Raw genomic sequence first — 25,016 nt, 5'->3', positions numbered from 1 at the left:
CAAAAAAACAAGTTAGCTGTGACTCAGCGGGACACCTGCACGTGTGCACCGGACTTCTAATTAAAATTCCAATATATACAAAGATTCTATGACCATTTCATTTCCATATTCCGAGTCACCTATGACATTTCGAAAGTCACCCGGATCTATGTACTTCCAATAGAGCATTTACTCATCCGCTGTTGTTTACTCAAAAATAATATGATTCAATTTCCATATATGGACTTTTCTAATTTTTAGAAAGGTACCTAAACCGGATCCATGTACTTACTCATCATGTTGTTGTCCGAAATGATGAGATGGACCGGTTGGTTGCATAAGAAACCCTATGACTTTCCCATCAAAATTAGAGTATATAAACTGCCGAAAATCTAACGAAGGCAGTCAATCGCTAATCAGAACGAACCTCTGTCGGATCGCGAGTCAATCGCTAATCTGAACGAACCTCTGTCGGATCTCGAGTCACTCGCTCCGAAATTCTATAAGTTGAAATCTCCGATTAGTTCTATCGGCCCAAGTCCGATTACTACCGCGAATCAGAGATAAAATCTTAATCGTTGTCCACGTGACGGTCCACCGCCTAGGCAATCGGGCTCCTTGGCCAAATACCTAGATTTTAATCTTGCGAAAACCGCGGTCGATTCGACTCATCAGGATCATCGGTCTCGTGACGGTCTATAGCCTAGGAAACCAGACTCCTAGATCGAAATCCTAAATAAAATTAAATACTTATACTCGTACTCGACAGATAGGGGAGTGTATCCGCTTGGCACCCCAGTAGCTCCGAGTCCGAAAAGTGCATCGAATTCCGCTGAGTAAAATCCCTAAGCCACGGGCAGGGTCGCAGCGAATTAAACAAAAACAATTCCGCGATCATAAATTCAAAGTGGTGAATTGTGAGAGAGTGTGATCAGCGAGATTGTAAACCACCTCAAGCTGAGTGGTAAGTTAATCATAATTGTTAATTTTAGTACACACATGTAAACAACATTATAATTTAATAAGAATATACAGATTGTTTTTCTTTTTTTTAAAAATCATCTTTCTCTTATTTATACCTCTGACTCTAACATTCCTAAGTTAACGGGTACAGAAAGAGACAGACGTAAAAGAACAGGGACTTCTCGAGGGCCCATATTCACCTACCTGCTTCCCTCTCGCTTTAAAATCCCTGACCTACCCTAAAGCCACGCAGGTCAACGATCGGGATTGTCTATCGTACTTCCGCTCGGTACGAAATAGACTTATTTAGTAATCAAAACTTGCCAAATATTAAACATTCTCACACTAGCCACGTGACGGTCCTATTAGGCTCCTTGGTTGAGTAATAGAATAAATATTGTGGGTAATTTTACTAAATAATTAATTAATAATAACCCTTCGCCCGTCGCCTTCACTCTCTCCGATCGTGACAACATTTTGAAACCATTTAATATTGGGTACATTATTTATATATCACCTTTGACCAAAACACATCTATACTTATACAAATTACCCTGATAACTTAAGTACTATCTCTGTCTGGCGTCTATAGTGAACAATTGGTAACTAAGTCAGGATTAAAACGTTTATGAATATCCATTTTGTGAAAGAATGATTTTAGAATATTCTGTACAACAAATGCGTTGATGGAATTCCATAAGTTTTTATTGGATTCTAAAAAATTCTGGTCTTTTTACCCATCAAAAACGTTTCTTATAATTTTTTGAAATTTCTTCACTGAACCAATAAAAAAATTATAAATTTTTGATAAAAATTGCTTTTTTTATTTTAAATAGCTATAATTTTTTCAAAATTTGACTGATTGGGATCTTTTTTCTCACTATTTTTATTTTCAAATTTACATTTCGATAAAAAAAAACGAAAAAATTATTGTAACCTATCTTCTTTGTTTTTTTTTTTAGATTTTCGGAAAAAATCAAAAATTTTTCAATATTTACCATTTCTGATTTTTTTTTGTTATGTAAAACCTTGACATTTACTGCAAATCCTCAAATTATTTCAAAGTAATATTTTTTCGAAGTAGATTTTTTTTTTCCAAATAAAAAAAAAATTTGAAAACTAGCATTATTTCTTATAACACCATTCTGGCAATTTTTGAAAGTGCTCAGATAACTTCTAAATTTCAAAAAAAAAAAAAAAATGAAAACAATAATTTTAGATAGTAGTCGTCGAAAAAATTTGAATTTTTTTTTTTTTAAATCAAGTCAAAAAATAGAAGAACGTTCTGAATAATTTTTTTGTATTTTTTGGAAAAAAAAAAAAAAAAAAATCAAAAAAAAAAAATTCACTCTGAAAAACCTTGAGCATTTTCAGGAAATGCCAAAGTTTTATATAAAAAAAAAATCAAAAATTAAAAATGGTAAGTCGAAAAATTTTTGATTTTTTTCACAAATCTATAAAAGAAAAAAAAGAAGATAGGTCGCAATAATTTTTTTGTATTTTTTTTCGAAAAGTACATTGAACAACAAAAATTTTTAGTCAAACGATACCATGAGTCAAATTTTGAAAAAGTTATAGCTATTTAAAATACAAAAAACAATTTTTATTGAAAATTTTTTGTTTTTTTAATGATTCAGTAAAAAAATTTCAAAAAACTATGAGAAACGTTTTTGATGAGGTAGAAAAAGAGTAAACATTTTGAGCCAAAACTAAAGTGGTCGGGTTGAAAAGTGATTGATTTGGCGTGGAGTGCCCCATATGTTGAACATACACGAAAAAAGTTGTATTGATAAAAATATAATTAATATATTGCAGCAATTTATATTTTTTTCTATATTTTATCATATATTAATGTGGCAAAACTATAAATACTATTTTATATATTGTACAACATATCACATTATAACATCCATAAATTTTAAATCATATTTTTTTGCATAAAGTTTTTTGATGCGGGCCTACATATGTGTACGCATAGAAATAAATAGTAGGGAAGACCGGTGCAAGATGGCTCATCCACGGCACGAGAGACCACTTTCAAAATTTAACAGAAAAAAATTTTTTTTTATGGTTAAGTCTAAGATAAAGTCTCGATTTATGGATTTGATGTAATTTACAAATTCCTTCCCTATTAAAAAACATAAATATATTCAAAATATATCTTAGGATACATAAAAATATGAAATGATTTAAAATAAGTTGAATGCGGACTTAAATATAGATATACACCTAGCGTCGATAAAATCATTTTTTTCAATCACGAGGATAAAAATGTAAAAATATATACATTATATTTTTTTTTTTCTCATATACTGATATCTTTGTTATAATTTTATACATACACTATCGAATATATTTTTTATATATTTTTATATATATAAGTTGAATATATTCTAAGATAGATTGTATATATATTCGAAACATATAAGTACAAAAATCGGCCAAAAGTTCGCTATTAGAAACATATTTTTTTTTCATACTTAAAATATAGACTTTTTATATTTTGACATATTTTTTTTGAATATTTTCAATAGGGGTGACTTCACGTGACGTGAGTGGTCAGCGCAGTGAGTAGCAACATTTAGATGAAGCATTAAATGCATCATTCCTTATAACACATACGATAAGTACTCAGAATATTCGATCGACTTTTTTTTTCAATCTAACAAATTTTTTCAACACTAAATACCGTCTCTAAAATTTTTTGAAATTCAACAAATACTTATGGAATTTTATCAGCTTATTCGTTTGTACAAAGTATTGTGAAATCATTCTTTCACGGAGTGGATTATCATAAACGTTTTAATCCTAACTTAGTTACCAATTGTTCACTATAGACGCCAGACAGATATAGTACTTAAGTTATTTATTAGGGTGCTTTGTAAAAGTATACATATATTTTCGTCAATAGATAATATCATATATACAACGTATCCAATATTTAATGGTTTCAAAATATCATTACCTCAAATGTTCTATACCTGTACTTCAATACAATATACTTTTTCCTCGAGTAAGTAGCAGACATACGGGTATACCCGGGTCAAAAAATTTGATCTGTTTTTAATACTTGTAGCACCATCATCATCTTAAGAATTCACAGTCAAAATTCTTTAACATCTTTTCAACGGTCTAAGGTAGAATATACTTGCATCAACTTTACTGATGAGGCCCGCAAGTATACTCGGGGCGAAACCGTTTTTATAATATTAACATCTTTGATAATTAGAATCCTCTCAATTATAGTATGGTATTGCAGTGCGCATTAGAAAATAATCCACTTGTAATAACTCATACGCGAATTGAAGTTGATTCTAAATTAATAATTGTCAATTAAGTAGACCAGTATAGCCGTCATTCCTATAACACAAAAAATAGAAAAGTCTGGTCGTAAATTAGAGTCACCTTATAAATTATACAAGGCTATAAAAATTAAACAGAATTCTTCTAAAGGATGAATGCAAGCTTGGAATACTTGTAGCACCATCATTATCTTAAGAATTCACAGTCAAAATTCTTTAACATCTTTCCAACGGTCTAAGGTAGAATATACTTGCATCAATTTTACTGATGAGCCCAGCAAGTATATTCGGGGCAAAACCGTTTTTATAATATTAACATCTTTGATAATTAGAATCCTCTCAATTATAGTATGGTATTGCAGTGCGCATTAGAAAATAATCAACTTGTAATAACTCATACGCGAATTGAAGTTGATTCTAAATTAATAATTGTCAATTAAGTAGACCAGTATAGCCGTCATTCCTATAACACAAAAAATAAAAAAGTCTGGTCGTGAATTAGAGTCACCTTATAAATTATACAAGGCTATAAAAATTAAACAGAATTCTTCTAAAGGATGAATGCAAGCTTGGAATACTTGTAGCACCATCATCATCTTAAGAATTCACAGTCAAAATTCTTTAACATCTTTTCAACGGTCTAAGGTAGAATATACTTGCATCAATTTTACTGATGAGCCCAGCAAGTATATTCGGGGCGAAACCGTTTTTATAATATTAACATCTTTGATAATTAGAATCCTCTCAATTATAGTATGGTATTGCAGTGCGCATTAGAAAATAATCCACTTGTAATAACTCATACGCGAATTGAAGTTGATTCTAAATTAATAATTGTCAATTAAGTAGACCAGTATAGCCGTCATTCCTATAACACAAAAAATAAAAAAGTCTGGTCGTTAAATAGAGTCACCTTATAAATTATACAAGGCTATAAAAATTAAACAGAATTCTTCTAAAGGATGAATGCAAGCTTGGAATACTTGTAGCACCATCATCATCTTAAGAATTCACAGTCAACATTCTTTAACATCTTTTCAACGGTCTAAGGTAGAATATACTTGCATCAACTTTACTGATGAGCCCAGCAAGTATATTCGGGGCGAAACCGTTTTTATAATATTAACATCTTTGATAATTAGAATCCTCTCAATTATAGTATGGTATTGCAGTGCGCATTAGAAAATAATCAACTTGTAATAACTCATACGCGAATTGAAGTTGATTCTAAATTAATAATTGTCAATTAAGTAGACCAGTATAGCCGTCATTCCTATAAATTAAAAAATAAAAAAGTCTGGTCGTAAATTAGAGTCACCTTATAAATTATACAAGGCTATAAAAATTAAACAGAATTCTTCTAAAGGATGAATGCAAGCTTGGAATACTTGTAGCACCATCATCATCTTAAGAATTCACAGTCAAAATTCTTTAACATCTTTCCAACGGTCTAAGGTAGAATATACTTGCATCAATTTTACTGATGAGCCCAGCAAGTATATTCGGGGCAAAACCGTTTTTATAATATTAACATCTTTGATAATTAGAATCCTCTCAATTATAGTATGGTATTGCAGTGCGCATTAGAAAATAATCGACTTGTAATAACTCATACGCGCATTGAAGTTGATTCTAAATTAATAATTGTCAATTAAGTAGACCAGTATAGCCGTCATTCCTATAACACAAAAAATAAAAAAGTCTGGTCGTAAATTAGAGTCACCTTATAAATTATACAAGGCTATAAAAATTAAACAGAATTCTTCTAAAGGATGAATGCAAGCTTGGAATACTTGTAGCACCATCATCATCTTAAGAATTCACAGTCAAAATTCTTTAACATCTTTTCAACGGTCTAAGGTAGAATATACTTGCATCAACTTTACTGATGAGCCCAGCAAGTATATTCGGGGCGAAACCGTTTTTATAATATTAACATCTTTGATAATTAGAATCCTCTCAATTGAAGTATGGTATTGCAGTGCGCATTAGAAAATAATCAATTTGTAATAACTCATACGCGAATTGAAGTTGATTCTAAATTAATAATTGTCAATTAAGTAGACCAGTATAGCCGTCATTCCTATAACACAAAAAATAAAAAAGTCTGGTCGTAAATTAGAGTCACCTTATAAATTATACAAGGCTATAAAAATTAAACAGAATTCTTCTAAAGGATGAATGCAAGCTTGGAATACTTGTAGCACCATCATCATCTTAAGAATTCACAGTCAAAATTCTTTAACATCTTTTCAACGGTCTAAGGTAGAATATACTTGCATCAACTGTACTGATGAGCCCAGCAAGTATATTCGGGGCGAAACCGTTTTCATAATATTAACATCTTTGATAATTAGAATCCTCTCAATTATAGTATGGTATTGCAGTGCGCATTAGAAAATAATCAACTTGTAATAACTCATACGCGAATTGAAGTTGATTCTAAATTAATAATTGTCAATTAAGTAGACCAGTATAGCCGTCATTCCTATAACACAAAAAATAAAAAAGTCTGGTCGTGAATTAGAGTCACCTTATAAATTATACAAGGCTATAAAAATTAAACAGAATTCTTCTAAAGGATGAATGCAAGCTTGGAATACTTGTAGCACCATCATCATCTTAAGAATTCACAGTCAAAATTCTTTAACATCTTTTCAACGGTCTAAGGTAGAATATACTTGCATCAATTTTACTGATGAGCCCAGCAAGTATATTCGGGGCGAAACCGTTTTTATAATATTAACATCTTTGATAATTAGAATCCTCTCAATTATAGTATGGTATTGCAGTGCGCATTAGAAAATAATCCACTTGTAATAACTCATACGCGAATTGAAGTTGATTCTAAATTAATAATTGTCAATTAAGTAGACCAGTATAGCCGTCATTCCTATAACACAAAAAATAAAAAAGTCTGGTCGTAAATTAGAGTCACCTTATAAATTATACAAGGCTATAAAAATTAAACAGAATTCTTCTAAAGGATGAATGCAAGCTTGGAATACTTGTAGCACCATCATCATCTTAAGAATTCACAGTCAACATTCTTTAACATCTTTTCAACGGTCTAAGGTAGAATATGCTTGCATCAACTTTACTGATGAGCCCAGCAAGTATATTCGGGGCGAAACCGTTTTTATAATATTAACATCTTTGATAATTAGAATCCTCTCAATTGAAGTATGGTATTGCAGTGCGCATTAGAAAATAATCAATTTGTAATAACTCATACGCGAATTGAAGTTGATTCTAAATTAATAATTGTCAATTAAGTAGACCAGTATAGCCGTCATTCCTATAACACAAAAAATAAAAAAGTCTGGTCGTAAATTAGAGTCACCTTATAAATTATACAAGGCTATAAAAATTAAACAGAATTCTTCTAAAGGATGAATGCAAGCTTGGAATACTTGTAGCACCATCATCATCTTAAGAATTCACAGTCAACATTCTTTAACATCTTTTCAACGGTCTAAGGTAGAATATACTTGCATCAACTTTACTGATGAGCCCAGCAAGTATATTCGGGGCGAAACCGTTTTTATAATATTAACATCTTTGATAATTAGAATCCTCTCAATTATAGTATGGTATTGCAGTGCGCATTAGAAAATAATCAACTTGTAATAACTCATACGCGAATTGAAGTTGATTCTAAATTAATAATTGTCAATTAAGTAGACCAGTATAGCCGTCATTCCTATAAATCAAAAAATAAAAAAGTCTGGTCGTAAATTAGAGTCACCTTTTAAATTATACAAGGCTATAAAAATTAAACAGAATTCTTCTAAAGGATGAATGCAAGCTTGGAATACTTGTAGCACCATCATCATCTTAAGAATTCACAGTCAAAATTCTTTAACATCTTTTCAACGGTCTAAGGTAGAATATACTTGCATCAATTTTACTGATGAGCCCAGCAAGTATATTCGGGGCGAAACCGTTTTTATAATATTAACATCTTTGATAATTAGAATCCTCTCAATTATAGTATGGTATTGCAGTGCGCATTAGAAAATAATCAACTTGTAATAACTCATACGCGAATTGAAGTTGATTCTAAATTAATAATTGTCAATTAAGTAGACCAGTATAGCCGTCATTCCTATAACACAAAAAATAAAAAAGTCTGGTCGTAAATTAGAGTCACCTTATAAATTATACAAGGCTATAAAAAGGTTGTACAATTTTTATCCTAAAAGCTAGTTTGTCCAAATCGTATGAAAAGTTAAAAATTGTTGGACATCAGACTTGTATACGATAATTATAGTTTGAAAGAAGTAAATATGTTTTAATAATAGATTGACGAAAAGTTATAGTAAGAATTTCAGAGATGGGTGAAGTATTATTAAGTCATATGACTAGGTGCGATGACAGAACAATGATGCCAACTGATGTAGAACGATGTAAAGTGTATGGTTTTTTTATTTTAATATAAAGATATTTTAAACCATATAGTGAAAGAGTCGGTATGTTTTAATTAGAAATTTATTTAGAACAATCATGGTGAAAAAACGGTAAGGAATTGTTAGAATTATAGTATGGTTCAAAAAGTTTATGTCAATTACATTAAAAATGTTAGGAGTTAATGGAACAGTTTACATGTAAAAAAAATTAGCTATAGGCATGCTATCATCGAAATTTGGAAAAAGTTTGAACCAATGACAGTTTGGCGCGTAGTGGTTGAGATACATAGCTAGTTATCGAGATGGATAGTTTGTTCTTTGCATAGTTAGAACGAAAGTGTGTAGGTATCTGAAGTCTCCTTTGTGTTTACCTGTCGATAAGTACCGACCGTCGTAATTGTATTTTGTTGACGATGAAGTAGTTTTCGAACGATAAGTTGAAAATTACAATATAACGGGTGCAAAAATTAAATTCAAACAACAAATAATAATAATTATATAAAAAATATTAAACATATCCATAATGTTTTTAAATTGGAAAATAAAAATTAAAACAAATGATTCTACAATAATTATTTAAGAATTACACGTAATTAATATTATAAGTTATTTACTAATGATTATTATTTTGAACAGTAATAATATGAAAAAAAAAATTTGTAATTTTGCACAACTTTTATTAAAGTTTAATTTTATAAATACAGCTTACGAGTCAACTCGAAAACTTTTATCGTACTTTAAAAAGTATGAAGTGAGATAAAATAAATAAACTTTAGAAATGGCTAAAAAAGAAAGAAATTCTTCGGTAATAAATATAAAATTAAATAGCTTCGGCGAACTAAGCTTGGATACTTAGATTAAAAAAATATATGCCTCTAAGGAACCAATTTCCTTACAATAACTGAAGACAATCACCAATGCTGCTAAAAATTGCAATATGAGCAAGAAAAAAAAATTTTAAGAACAATTGGGATATTTAAATGACTGGAAAGACATGTCGACTTAGTAAAGAATAGGATTGAAATATTTATTAGACTATTGTTGTAAATTGTGTACATTATTTTTTAATATAGAGAAGAAATATATTGATTTTAATCGATTAATTTTCTATTTTTGATATAGAAAGATTATAAAAATAAAGTTATTATGAATTTTTTGTTATTTTTAGATTGAAACTTATAGTTAATTATGGTAATATGATACACTTTCTATGAATTGCTTACATATTATACAAACATATATTGTCCCATCAATAATATTACGTTGGACCCAAGTAGTATTACATTTTTTGCATGCGATAACATGATTGCATGGTTTATAAACAATGGTAGGTGCCACAACTAAACAAAATCCGCATTCGTCAGATACCCAAAGGACTGTAAATAAAACAATATTTATAACAATGATAAAAATTTTAAAGCGGTGTAATGATCGAAAATAGAAAAACCGTATTAAACTTTATTAATTAATTAAAAATCAATTAAAGTGCTAGTTAAAAATAAGACATATCGTAGTTAAAATTTAATTAAGAAAATCGATTTAACAAAAAAAAAGCATTTACAGCTATCTGTTTGGTATTATACAGTACTTGGTAAATTGATTTCCAAAAAATTCTTTGTTGCACATAATAATTAAAAAAAAAATTTTTTTCAAGTTACTATTTAGTCACTACATTTAGATAAACTTTTTACTAATAACAGCTCTGAGTTGTGTCCAATCTTTTATTAGTTTATCGAATTTTTTAATTTTTATTGTAGTTAATTTTTAACTAATTCATCTTATTTTCAACTAGAGATTTAAAATTATCCTTTAATCTATAAATTAATGAAATTTTTGAGAGGACATTACAGTTTTAGAATTTTTTTAAATATTATAATGGTGGGAGAAAAAGCACCATCGAAGAATGCAATATATAAAGAATTCTAAAATATTACAGTGGTACTTACTTTGTTCTACATTTTCAATATTATTTTCCCCTTCTTCCATATTATCAATATTATTTTCCTCTTCTTCTACATTTTCAATATTATTTTCCTCTTCTTCTACATTTTCATCATTATTTTCCCCTTCCATGTTTTCAATGTTATTTTCCTCTTCTACATTTTCAACATTATTTTCCTCTTCTTCTACATTTTCATTATTATTTTCCTCTTCTTCTACATTTTCAATATTATTTTCCTCTTCCTCTACATTTTCATTATTATTTTCCCCTTCTTCCATATTTTCAATATTATTTTCCTCTTCTTCTACTCTTTCATTATTATTTTCCCCTTCTTCCATATTCTCAATATTATTTTCCTCTTCTTCTACATTTTCATTATTATTTTCCGCTTCTTCTACATTTTCATTATTATTTTCTCTTTCTTCCATATTTTCAATATTATTTTCCTCTTCTATATTTTCATAATCTAATACCGGTGGTAAGTTATTGATATCCAATTGTGGAATAATGTATTGTATGGGATTGCGAAGTTCAGCAATCGTAGCTTCTTGAAATAAATCATCGTTTTGATTTCTAATAATGTCAGCAATCTGTACTAGATCTGTTAAAAAAAATATTTGTTCTCATGTTATAATTTTATCAAGGGCATTCTTTGATGCTACACAGTCCCAAAAAAAAATTTTAAAATTTGCTTACTTTGTAGTTGTTCTTCATTAGCTAAGGAATACAATTGAAATGCATTAGGTAAGTCGGCGTTATTAGAAAATTTTAGATTCTGCATCACTGGTTTCAACGCACTGCCAATACGGCGTAGAAATACATTGGTATCACTTACACCATCAGCAATTGCAGTCCAATTTTTAGTTATTATGGTAAAATTTTTACAGTTTGTTAATATACTTTTCATTTTGTTAGAAGGCCAGTTAGTTTTTCCTTTAACAATTAAATTTTCAAAGTGAAAATGACACCGGTTGTGGGTATTAATTACATGCTCTGAAAAAAAAAAAAAAAAAATAAATAAAAAAATACAAAGAAAGTTAATAATATTAATATAAGTTCTAATAATTAGTATCAGTAATCAAAATATAGTCGAGATTAATTTGTTAATATAAATATTAGGCTAGTCCTTATGATAGTTAATTTTAATCATTACGCTCCTCTCAAACTTGTGAATAATTTAAAAAAAAAATTCTGTTAATTCATTGCTCAAATTTTAATAATAATAACCAAGCTTTCTAGACACTGGGAGTTTTAAATGGGAAAATTCATTTTTTTTTTTAAATGTAACTGAATATTTATATCTCTGGTAATAATTAATACCAGCTATTTTCTTACTTCCAAACTCAATTAAATTTATTTATTTATTTTTTTCTAATTTTTATCAGTACGTCGAGAATTAAAGAAATATTTGATCCTTTATATGGGTTTTAGTTATAATTTTTAACACCATTAATTGAATCTAACCATTTTTTTAAATTGCGAATAGAAAATTTTTTATAATTGATTCTTTTATTTTTAAATGCTGTATAATACATATTAAAGTATTTGCTAATTATGTGTGCTATTTTAGTATACTTAATAAAATACATTAGGACATAAAATTTCTAATGAATAATTTTATATATTTATTACTCAATGTTTACCTGATTTGAATCGTCTGGAAATTATTATAATAATTATCGATCATAGAAAACAATTCCATAACGCCTCAAACCAGCTAAACATTTATTTAAAAATAAATTAATCAAGTATAAAAAGTCTTCAATTCGCAATTTAAAATATTATTACATTCAATTACAGGTCTCAAAATTTATAAACTTTATCCACATAAATAACAAAAATTATCGAATATTTTTTTCATTGTCTACAAAAATAAAAAAATTGAAAACAAAAAAAAAATTTTATTTGAGTTTTGAAGTACAAATAGCTGGTTAAAATTATACCGAGAACACCCTTCTAAAAATTCAAGTTACCAGATGTATCAATATTCAAAGTGTAATTTTAAAAAAATAAAATGTATTTTCCCGTAAATATAGACAACTAACTGTTCGGGAAATGCAAACCCGTGATATGATTTAATTGAATTTTACCGAATTTGAAAACCAAATTTTTTAACGATAATGACTGAATGATTAAATTTGCGATGTAGAGAAAGAGAAAGAGAGAGAGAGAGCTAAAGAGTAGCGTTCCAAAAACTCACCAACAAAACTCCATATATTTTTATCCTCATGTAGATGATTTGAAATGTCTCTAGCTATCAATTCAGAATTTATTAATAAACAATATATATTGTTGAAACAACTATAATTATTGGCTGTTATTCTTGATAACCAATTTGTGCGGTAGTACTCCAAAAATCTTGAAAATTGATTAAAACGAATATCATCCATGGACGATACTATCCATTCAAATGATTCCAATATTAAAGTAGATGGTAATAAACTTAAAGCAATTATTTTATTGAATATTAGCAATGTCGTATCGTTGTTTAAGTCAATGTTATAATTAGTAGCTTCTTTAATGAAAATCTATAATAAACATGATAATTAGTATGATATATGTAATATCAACATTTTCTAATGTCATCAACTCACTTTGCATTGTGATGTAAATAAACCTCTTTTGATGGCATTTGGACATACAGCACTTGCTGCCAGGTGTATGTCTCTATCTAAATCTGTGTATATTTCTTCAGGTTGCAAGTTACGTAATCCATCTTCTAGTGCTCTTTGAACGTCTCCTTCATTTTTTCTTAACATAATTAAATAGATAATTGGCATAATCTGAAAATATTTAATTAATTAATTACCACTATAAGTAATAATAGGTTGAATTGCAGTAAATTTTTGTAGTTTTAATTTTTATACTTACATATTCAGAGTGGTGGGTTGCTATGGTTATAATCTGAAGAGCACCAACATTTTCAGGTACTATTGCTGATGATGTTATATATAATTTTGATGTTGTAACTTTTCTCTGTAGTTCCTGGTCTCTAAACATTATTGCTATTATTTCATTTGTGGTATTAGTAACAAATTGTATATCAGTTCTACTAAAATTATTTAATCCAATATTTGCATAAGCTTCTAGTTGTAATATAGTCTGTAGATCTTCAATTGTGTTTATCGTTGACAGCCGCATTGTTTTTTGCCATGAAATCATTTTTATCTTAATATCTTGGAAAGTGATCAGCTCTGCAGCTTCTTGATGCCTATTAAAACAATAAACTATTAAAATATCTATGATGACAACGTGCGCTTCTTATTTTTTATACAAATACATAATATAATATTACGGTAATATATACCTAAACGGCACCGAAAAAATTTGCTGATTTTTTGTTCAATTTTATGAGGCAATTAGTTATCATCCAACGAATTGTTAACTTCAATTTAACACAGAGAAAACATTTTTGGGTGCCGCATCACGGTAAAATTAAACAGGTGCTGCAACAGGACGTAGTCCTGTGGGGGCAACAGGATTTTCATGTTCCAGGAATAGGACACATTCTGTGTGAGCAACAGAACAATTCCCTTTGCAGCAACAGGATTTTTTCTGTGGTAGCAATAGAAGGTACAAGTTTCATATACTAATTTTTTTTGTCAGTATAATCAAATTGTTCAATTCGAAGAAAAAATTTAAATTTTTTTTCGAAATTAAAACTTTCTTTCAAGATTAGAATTTTGTCCGAAATTTGAATTTTTCTGCAAACTGAATTTTTTTTTTTTATTTTTTCAAATTTCCGAACTGTATTTTACTGACAAAAAAATTTGGCTTTTGAAACTTGCACCTTATCCTATTGCTTCCACAGGAAAAATCCTGATGCTCCCATACGATGTGTTCTGTTGCTGTAACATGACAATCCTCTTGCTCCCACAGGAGTGCATCCTGTTGCAGCGTCTATTTTTTTTCCGTGTTGGGTACACAATATCTCTCTTTCCTTTTTATTTTTGCTAACTTTTTTGTGTCTTTCTTTTACTATAAATAGGATATTTCATCTTAAATCGACCACATTTGAACCTGATCCCATTCGAATTAGCAGATAATTTTTTTTTCTTTATCTACCCCATTGAAATAATTTTTAATTTAATTTTCCAATTATTTTTCCCAACCATAAAAATTCAAGAGATTTTTGAAAAGTTAAGGAACAACAAAGTGCGTGCTAAATCGAAAGTGGTTGGGTTCAAAAGTGTTTGATTTGATGTGGAATACCGCATATATTCAAATATTGAAATTCGGACTTACAAAAGTGCTGTGTCCTTGTAAATAAGCTCTACCTTTCGAAACTGCCTTTTACAAGTGTTCCGTCGCGGAATAATAGTCTTATATTAGTTTATTATTTTCCGTATATGTAATGAATTTAATTTACGCCTTGTAATATTTTGTATTTTTAGTTTAAAATATTTGTCCCTAGAATTTAGGAATTACCCATCTTTTTTTTTTTTATTTTTTTTTATCTGCAATTTTATTTTATTGTTATATTAGCTTCATTTATTTTACCTTATTTTAAACATCTGTTTAGGATTTAGTTGAAAACTTATTTTATGTCTAAATATTTTTTGCTCAAGTAAACGGCCAAACATCGGCTCTATTGTTTAGGGATTAAGTTTAAAATTTAAAAATGTAAAACACTTCTAGTCCCGTGTTTACGACTCCTTTGCTCCTTATCCTTAAATTATTTAAGCCCTATCATAAATCAGTCCGGACATCTGTTCCTAATTGCACTCGTCTACTTTCCAAAATAGTCCAGTCACCATTTTTGTTTTCTGTATCTCACTCTCTCGGCTCGTCCTCTTTCACTTTCGTTTTGCCCCCCTTCTACTCCGCCATACTCCCACGACGATACGACCCTTCCCCATTTTCTCTGGCCCTTCTAATGCCCTCCGCGCTCCAATCACAACCCTTAGTTTTCCACTTTCCTTCTAACACGCCCCTTTTTCCCCCAATCTTAGTTCTTTAAGTTTAACGCTAAGATATTTTTGTAAAATGTAAAACACCATTATTGTACTCGATACTTTGAAGAGATCAGCATTGCGCTCGGTCTAATAAATCCACAACAATATTTATTTAGCAAAATTGCTTGTTAAATACTTATTTCTTAACAAAATTACTTGTTAAGATTGGTTTTAAGTTAATTGTTTAAATTATTATTTAACAAAATTAATTGTTAAAATTTATTCTCGCGGCAAACTAGTCGCGAGACATTTCATGGTCCTTCGAGCCGGATATTAAAATTAATTAATTCTGGCATCAGTTCACAATCGTTATCATTAAATAAACCATAATTGCGTACTATTGTTCGAGTAGTTTGTGAAAAATAACAGTGCTAGTTATTCAGTGCGTTATTTATTGTGGCTGTCACAATCGCCAGTGTATTTACTGCAAACGCACGACACAAATAAGTGTAGTCATCCAAGTTATTACGTCAGTGATAGCCTGCAGTTCCGGAGTTCAACGCATCGTCACTCCGGTCAACATCAACTTCGAGTCTACGTCAACGTCAACATCATCTACATCAGCGGCAATCCAGCATCTCGAGAGATCGTCGTAACCAGATTCGCAGTCACGTGGTCATCAAAAGGTTAGTCAGTGTGACACCAATCAATATTATTCCATAATTAATCCCATTTATTATTGCTTTCGTTTTTATCGCGCTGCTCTCTGCATTAAATATTTTTTATTTTTTTTATTATTTTTATTTTTGTTTTAACTTGTTAACCTCATTATTAAAATGACTGCTGAACAAATTAAAGCGTTAAAAACTAAGCGCGGTAATGCCAAGCGATCGTTAACGACATATGAAAACTTTCTAAAGAAATTTGATCCGTCGAAAGATTTTCCAATCCTTGAGAAGCGGTATAAAGAAATTGAGACGGTTCGGAAATTATTTGAAGAATATCAACTTGAATTAGAGGCACTTCTTGAAGAGTCTGAAGAATTAACCGCATATCGCACCGAATTCGAAAATCTATATTATGAAACTTACGCAATCGCGACGAACCTTCTTTCAGAACAACGCAAGCGAGACACTTCTTTGGTTTCGTCTCCAACAACCTCGAGTCCTTCTGCAACCTCCAGCTCGTCACTCTCGGTATCTCAAGGCGTTGTATCGTCAATTGCAGCTCAGCTTGTTAATACCGTTCCTATCCCTTCTGTAACTATCTCTCCTTCGAATCAATCGGCTGTGTTATCAACTCCCACACCGGTTAATAACAATTTTACCGCACCTCATGCATTTAACCATCCTATGAGTATGTTACCTGCTTTACCGACCATCACTCTACCTACCTTTAGCGGGTCCTTTGACACTTGGTTGGGATTTTATGATCTGTTTAACTCGTTGGTCAACGAGGATCACAATATTCCACCTATACGAAAATTAATCTACCTAAAGGGTTGCTTAACTGGCGAAGCGGCCAACGTAATATCTTGTCTTGAAACGTCATCTCAAAACTACGAGGTAGCGTGGGGCTTACTAAAAGAACGGTACGATGACAGAAGATTTATACGGGACAGTTACATAAAATCTTTGCTGGATACTCCTCCAATCTCAAAGGAGTCTTCTATCCGATCATTTCTTGATCACATACAACGGCATCTGCGTGTCTTAAATCAGCTTGGTGAGCCCACCGATTATTGGGACTCATTATTGATCGTGCTATTCGTAAGCAAATTTAACAATTTTATGCGGGAGCGATGGGAGGAATTCAGTTGTGGCGTAAGTAAACCCACAATGAAGCAGATGCTTACCTTTTTAACAAAGCGCGCTCAACTTGAAGGTTCTAGGGCTCAAGCACCTGCGCCTCCTCCAAATAATTCTAGGCAAGCACCGTCAAACGGACGAGCTCAATCGCGTTCTCAGCAATCGTTCGCAGCTTCTACCTCTCAAAATCGCTGTCTCTATTGTCAAGGTGGCGATCATTATATCTATTCGTGTAAGGGCTTCGCAGCTTTATCACCGTTTGCTCGCTATGAAGCGGCAAAGGGGTCTAATTTATGCACTAATTGTCTTCGTAAGGGTCATCACTCTTCACAGTGCCCTTCAGGAAAGTGTCAAGCGTGTGGTTATAGACATCATACTCTACTTCACTTCGATAAATCAAAACCTGAAATGCCGCCTTTGAATGCATCTGCGACGGCCTTCGATATGCCTAAATCGACTATAAATATGCACGCTCAGGTCTCATCTGAAGCGTTGCTAGCTACAGCTATTGTGGACCTTGTAAATAAGCAAGGAAAAATCAGGCAATGCCGAGTATTCCTGGATGCAGGATCTCAGGCGCACTTTATCACAGAAAAGGCTGCTAAGTTCTTAAATCTGGATAAAAAGGCGGTAAACATCTCAGTAACTGGGGTGGACAACACCTCTACAAGTGTCAAACACTCTGCTCGCGCCACTTTAAAATCGCGTCATAGCAAATTTCAAAAAATTGTTGAATTTTTAATTGTTCCCCAGATCAGCCAGTCAATGCCATCCATTGCCATTAATGTAACTCAGCTCGAAATACCTAAAAATATATCCCTCGCGGACCCAGAGTTCTATAAGCCGTCTGAGGTCGATGCTCTGATCGGAGTGAAGCTCTTTTATAAGCTCCTTAGTGTGGGACAAATTTCCCTCAAAAATCATCCCGACGCTGTTCTGCATAAAACGCTGCTTGGGTGGATAGTTGCTGGGGAAATAAACAGCAATTTGAGCGTTTCCAACGTGTCGTGTCATCTTAATTTAAACTCACCATCGTCTGATATCTCTTTAACCCGATTTTGGGAGGTGGAAGAAATTCCGTCTGTTGCAATCTTATCTTCGGAAGAAAAGGCTTGTGAAGAGCACTATAAGCTTCATACCACTCGGACTGTAGAGGGTCGGTATGTAGTTCGCTTGCCGTTCAACAGCAAAAAGAGCAGACTAGGCGATTCATATTCGTCAGCCTTAAAAAGATTTTTTGCGCTAGAAAGGCGTTTCCAACGAGACCATGCAATCAAACATGATTACCTCGAATTTTTGCGGGAGTATAAAGAGTTGGGTCACATGTCGGTGTCCGATGACTTATGTGAAGATCATTTAGGGTTCTATCTCCCTCATCATGCTGTCCTAAAGGACGACAGCATCACCACCAAGATCCGTGTAGTCTTTGACGGTTCTGCGAAAACATCTACGGGAATTTCCTTGAATGACACTTTAATGGTTGGTCCACAACTTCAGGATAGTTTATTTACAATACTCACTCGTTGGCGATCTCACCCTTACGTGCTCACTGCCGACGTAGAGAAGATGTACAGGCAAATCCTCGTACACCCCGAGGATGCAATCTACCAAAAAATTCTGTATCGCGAAACCTCTCAAGAGCCCATTAAGACCTGTTTGCTGAGCACAGTCACCTATGGCACTGCTTGTGCGTCTCACTTATCAGTGCGCACCCTTCATCAACTTGCTTACGATGAAGGTCCTGCATACCCTCTGGCTGTCATCGCTCTGCTGAGGGACTTCTACGTCGACGATTTGTTTACCGGCGCTAAAACTCTCGCAGAAGCAGAGTGCATACGTGACGAATTAATTAATTTATTGAAAAGGGGCAAATTCCGTCTTCGCAAATGGGCCTCCAACGAGCCTGCCCTTATCCAAAATTTACCTCAGGCCTCAGAGGGAACCCACATGTCCCTGGATCCTGACGCTACCATCAAAACTCTCGGTATACGGTGGAGTCCTCGGGACGACACACTCTTCTACACTATTAGCGCGCCTGCTTCCGAGGCCACTACCAAGCGTGCAATTTTATCACAAATTGCGAAACTATTTGATCCACTAGGCCTCCTTGGCCCTATAATTGTCTATGCTAAGATAATAATGCAGCTTTTGTGGAAGGCTGGACTGGCCTGGGATGAATCAATCCCGATCTCAATTCACTCACTATGGGCCCAATTTCGGGCCCAGTTGTCTATGATTGAAGAGCTGCGTTTCAAGCGCAGCGTTGCTTTCTCGGGAGCAGTCGATGTCCAATTGCATGGATTTTGTGACGCAAGCGAGCGAGCATACGGAGCATGTATCTACATCCGCTCTATCGATGAGGCTGGGCATGTTCGTACTCATCTGGTTTGTTCAAAATCACGAGTTGCCCCAGTGTCATCACTATCATTACCTCGATTAGAGCTCTGCGCTGCGTTATTGCTTTCCAGACTCTATGACGTAGCTATTAAAACCCTATTGTTGGATATTAAGGACGTTTACTTATGGTCTGACTCGACTATCACACTTCATTGGATAAATACCCCTCCTCATCTACTAAAAACCTTCGTTGCCAATCGAGTGGCGGAGATTCAGAGGCTTTCTCATCGTTGCCATTGGCGCCACGTGTCTTCTCAAGACAATCCCGCGGACTCTATTTCGCGTGGCCAAACTCCGGCTGAGTTCGTGGCCAACAGCATCTGGCAGACTGGCCCAAGTTGGCTGCAGTGCGAGCCTAGCACTTGGCCCAAGGGAGCTCTCCCTTCAATCGACATTCCAGAAATGAAGCCTATAATTCCCGATCGCGTGCTTTGTATGAAAATAGAGTGCGGACTCAATGATCTGCTCGAAAAATACCACGCTAGCCATAAATTAAAACGGGTAGTGGCTTACGTAATGCGTTTTGTTTACAACGCTCGCCATAAAAATCATCGCAGATTTGATCGATTAAGTTTACAGGAGCTACAACAAGCTCATGATCTCATAATAAGGATTACTCAGCACTCCGCTTTTCTGAAAGAAATAAAGCAACTAAAAAACAATGAAGTTATCTCCGACAATAGTAAATTAATTCCGTTAAATCCCTATCTTGACGAGCAAGATCTCCTAAGAGTAGGAGGAAGGCTGGCTCGTTCCTCGCTAACTAAGGAGCAGCAACACCCCCTGCTCTTACCAGCTCGTCATTATATAACGCGTCTTATCATAACCGAAGAGCACGTGCGGCTGAAGCATGCTGGCACTCAAGCCACCCTATACTCGGTGCGTCAAACGTATTGGCCCTTAGACGGTCGCAACATTACGCGAAAAATTATCTATCGTTGCATTACCTGCTTTCGAGCGAAACCGCGTGCCGCTGATCACGTCATGGGAATCCTGCCTGAACCCCGTGTCACCCCTTCCCGTCCTTTCCTCCGTGTTGGAGTCGACTACTGCGGTCCTTTATACATAAAGGAAAAACGCTTTCGCAATCGTAGCCGATTGAAGGTTTATGTCGCAATTTACGTATGCATGTCAACCAAAGCAGTTCACTTAGAACTAGTAAGTGATCTCACCACCGAGGCCTTTATTGGCAGCCTCCGAAGATTGTTTTCAAGGCGTGGAAAATCTCTCGAGATATACTCGGATAACGCCACGAATTTCGTCGGGGCAAACCGTGAGCTTAATGAACTGCAAACATTGTTTAATTCGGAGGAGCATAAGAACTCCGTCCTAAGTTTTCTTACGTCCGAAAGGATAACTTGGCATTTTATTCCCCCTCGTGCCCCCCACTTCGGTGGGCTCTGGGAGGCCGCCGTAAAATCTTTTAAGCATCATCTGATTCGTACAGTTGGTGATACGCTGTTAACATTTGAACAGCTCGAGACGTGCGTTATAGAAATAGAAGCAATTTTAAATTCCCGCCCTATTTCTCCTATGTCCTCTGATCCAAATGACCTGCTCTCCCTTACCGCTGGTCATTTCCTAGTTGGTGGTCCTCTGACAAACTTTCCTCAGGACGACCTCACCGACACACCATCTAATCGCCTATCAGCTTGGCAACATGCTCAGCAGCTGAAGCAACATTTTTGGAAGCGCTGGCACAAGGAATACCTACACCAACTCATAACCCTGAGCGGGCACCTCGACAAATCGAACGTTCTACAGGTTGGTTCACTGGTGCTTATTGTAGAAGAAAATCTTCCTCCACTTCAATGGGCGCTAGGGCGCATTACCACAGTACATCCCGGAGCAGACGGCATCATCAGGGTGGTTACCGTGAAGACTTCCACCGGCGAATACAAACGCTGCACCAAACGCGTGTGCCCATTGCCCCTTGACTAGTGGCGACTTCACCAACATTTATTTTGAACGCAGATCCGTTCAAGGCGGGCGGCATGTTCCGTCGCGGAATAATAGTCTTATATTAGTTTATTATTTTCCGTATATGTAATGAATTTAATTTACGCCTTGTAATATTTTGTATTTTTAGTTTAAAATATTTGTCCCTAGAATTTAGGAATTACCCATCTTTTTTTTTTTTATTTTTTTTTATCTGCAATTTTATTTTATTGTTATATTAGCTTCATTTATTTTACCTTATTTTAAACATCTGTTTAGGATTTAGTTGAAAACTTATTTTATGTCTAAATATTTTTTGCTCAAGTAAACGGCCAAACATCGGCTCTATTGTTTAGGGATTAAGTTTAAAATTTAAAAATGTAAAACACTTCTAGTCCCGTGTTTACGACTCCTTTGCTCCTTATCCTTAAATTATTTAAGCCCTATCATAAATCAGTCCGGACATCTGTTCCTAATTGCACTCGTCTACTTTCCAAAATAGTCCAGTCACCATTTTTGTTTTCTGTATCTCACTCTCTCGGCTCGTCCTCTTTCACTTTCGTTTTGCCCCCCTTCTACTCCGCCATACTCCCACGACGATACGACCCTTCCCCATTTTCTCTGGCCCTTCTAATGCCCTCCGCGCTCCAATCACAACCCTTAGTTTTCCACTTTCCTTCTAACACGCCCCTTTTTCCCCCAATCTTAGTTCTTTAAGTTTAACGCTAAGATATTTTTGTAAAATGTAAAACACCATTATTGTACTCGATACTTTGAAGAGATCAGCATTGCGCTCGGTCTAATAAATCCACAACAATATTTATTTAGCAAAATTGCTTGTTAAATACTTATTTCTTAACAAAATTACTTGTTAAGATTGGTTTTAAGTTAATTGTTTAAATTATTATTTAACAAAATTAATTGTTAAAATTTATTCTCGCGGCAAACTAGTCGCGAGACATTTCAACAAGCTTTGTGCAGCGCTCGCTCAAATTCTGCTTTGCACTGAGCGTTCGGAAGAGGTAAATGTACATGTTCATCATGTCCTTCTACGTAGGAAAATTCATCTAAAGGGGATAATGTTCCTTGCGCCATGCAATTATACCTTGCATATTCGGAACATTTCAATCGACTGCAACAAATTAATTTTTTTATTTAGTACATTAAAATTGATTATTTTTTCTTAGATTAATATGTTATATACCGGCTGCCATTCGTTAATCTTGATCCTAATTTATATCTGTAGCCATTAAAAATTCTGTCGGGTAACGTGTCGATACAATTTGATCTTGATTGTCTCTGGCGTCGCGGACGTCGCAGTACAGGTTCATCATTAACGTTGGCCATATTCTTCACAAACTTAAAAATAACCAACAATAAATATTATTAAACATTTTTTAATACAGTAATAGAAAGAATTTAATGATCGTTGACACCACTAGCAACAGGCTGTACCGAAATATTAGTATGAAAGTTTTTAATTTCAAAGAATAAAAATAAAGAAAATACAATTATTTTTACGTTTCATCATATTATTCTCCAAGAGATTGAAAAAATTTAATACAAGAATAAATGTACAAGGAATTATTCTATTTTATAGACTGTTATAATTTGGATTATCATCAGAACTTAAATTAATTGATTAATATATAAACTAATAATTTTTTGAATAAAAAAAAAAGTTGAGATTTTATATGAAATGTTATATAAATACATATATATTACCTACTTAAAGTATTATACCTTTCAAATTGATATTTATTTTAATCACTTGTTTTCTGATAAAAAATTATAATCAAAATCGCTTTAAAACATACGTACAGTAACGACTACTTATGCAGCGATACACTGACTGAAGCTAAGTATTCAAATCAAGACAATATGGGAACTAATGGTGGTTGGGGAAACAAAGACGCTTGGAGGAGGAACGCCACTGGACCCCTTCAGTGTGGTCAGATTGGGGGTAGAAATTTCCCCTTTCCAGCATTACGCTCCATGTTTTTTCATCACGAAAGGAGAAAAAAAATATTCCACGATCCGGCCGCACTGGACCTCTTTCTCAAACTGAAAGAAACAAACGGGACTATCATTGTTGCACTCGTACAGTAAATGAGAATTTGAAAAAAATTTTTCTAGGAAATTTATTAGAATTTATGGAATTACGAAATTTTTATCTGTCTGTTTAAGAAACCGCTAAAGACTTTCTATTTTGGGTTCCCAGTGTTTTTCGGTGAATTTAATTAAGTTGAAAATCGGTTGACTTTACCTCTTAAGAATCACGGTAGTTGTCATCTGTAAGGGCTTTCTTCTATTATGAATTATTTTTATCAATACATTAAAAAACATAACTATTGTTAGATTTTTACTATTTCTTTTTCTTTTTTTTTTTTTAAATAATTTTAATTTTATAGATTTTTAATTTTTTTTTTTGTGCTTATGATTTATTATGTATACTCATGATTGTTAAAATGATATGTTTATAAAAAATAAATCATTTCATTTATTATAATTTGTTTAATTGATACATAAGTTGCATGTATCTATAATCTAAGTTGGTACTTAATCATCAATTAATTTCATCAACTAAGCCTGAATATATAGTATTTCCTTACGTACCCCCTTTGCCCCCCCCCTTCTCCTATGTATTAACGCGGTTGGAAAGTTTGTTACATTAATTTTTTAAATCGCATTAATTATTATTTAACTTGGGAAAAAAAAAAATCTTTTTTATTACCTTATTTATTCAGAAAATAATTAAATTTTGAGATTATTGAAAATAGTACGGGTCCAACGGTTATATGGATTTTAATTGTAATGTATACGGATCAGTATCAACATAATTAAGAAATTTATGTTGTATTTCATTAGATTAACAATTTCAAGTACTTTCAAAACTCGATTGTAACATAAATCTGTGATTACTTTATTATATATATATATATATATATATATATATATTATGCTAAAAAGTAATATGGTATTGAAGGTTTGATATGTAAAAAAAATCCAATTAATCAGAAATTAAAAAATTATTATGTATTTATAAGACTTTATCCAGGCAGTTTAATTTTAATCTTCCTTTTTTATAATCTACCTTAATTAACCTGGTTGCAAGTGACGACATAAAAAAAAAGCTCGGCCAATGAAGAATTGAACAAAAGGTTGTCATATGAATGTATACATCGATTGACAGATCTTATAAACTCATATATATATATATATATAACATTACTTTTCCTGAAGTTTTAGTAAATCTCTCAATCACCGCCCTTACTTTTGTTTTTGTGTACTAGTCTCAGTCAGGTTTGTTTGTACTACTTTTATATAAGTATATACAGAAGACTCTGGTTAAAAGTTACATCGGTCGCTCTACTCACTCTCAC

The 25,016-nt window shown here is 32.9% G+C and overlaps 2 protein-coding genes across 2 annotated transcripts; one reads left to right on the top strand and one right to left on the bottom strand.

The window, feature by feature from the left end:
• Positions 1-8,346: 8,346 nt before the first annotated feature.
• Positions 8,347-13,736, bottom strand: LOC103576296 (uncharacterized). Its single transcript, XM_014444177.2, has 6 exons — positions 13,467-13,736; positions 13,190-13,378; positions 12,796-13,123; positions 10,600-10,839; positions 9,890-10,029; positions 8,347-8,352 (listed from the first exon to the last, which is right to left on the bottom strand). Exons 1-6 carry the CDS (start codon positions 13,734-13,736, stop codon positions 8,347-8,349), a joined length of 1,173 nt encoding a protein of 390 aa, XP_014299663.2.
• Positions 13,737-16,326: 2,590 nt separating this feature from the next.
• Positions 16,327-21,636, top strand: LOC106693960 (uncharacterized). Its single transcript, XM_014443648.2, has one exon. It carries the CDS (start codon positions 16,327-16,329, stop codon positions 21,634-21,636), a length of 5,310 nt encoding a protein of 1,769 aa, XP_014299134.2.
• Positions 21,637-25,016: the final 3,380 nt, after the last annotated feature.

This window comes from Microplitis demolitor, chromosome 8 (assembly GCF_026212275.2).
Source record: "Microplitis demolitor isolate Queensland-Clemson2020A chromosome 8, iyMicDemo2.1a, whole genome shotgun sequence".
Taxonomy (NCBI): Eukaryota; Metazoa; Arthropoda; class Insecta; order Hymenoptera; family Braconidae; genus Microplitis; species Microplitis demolitor.
The sequence above is the reverse complement of the archived record's forward strand: the minus strand, read 5'-3'. Positions and strand labels throughout refer to the sequence as shown.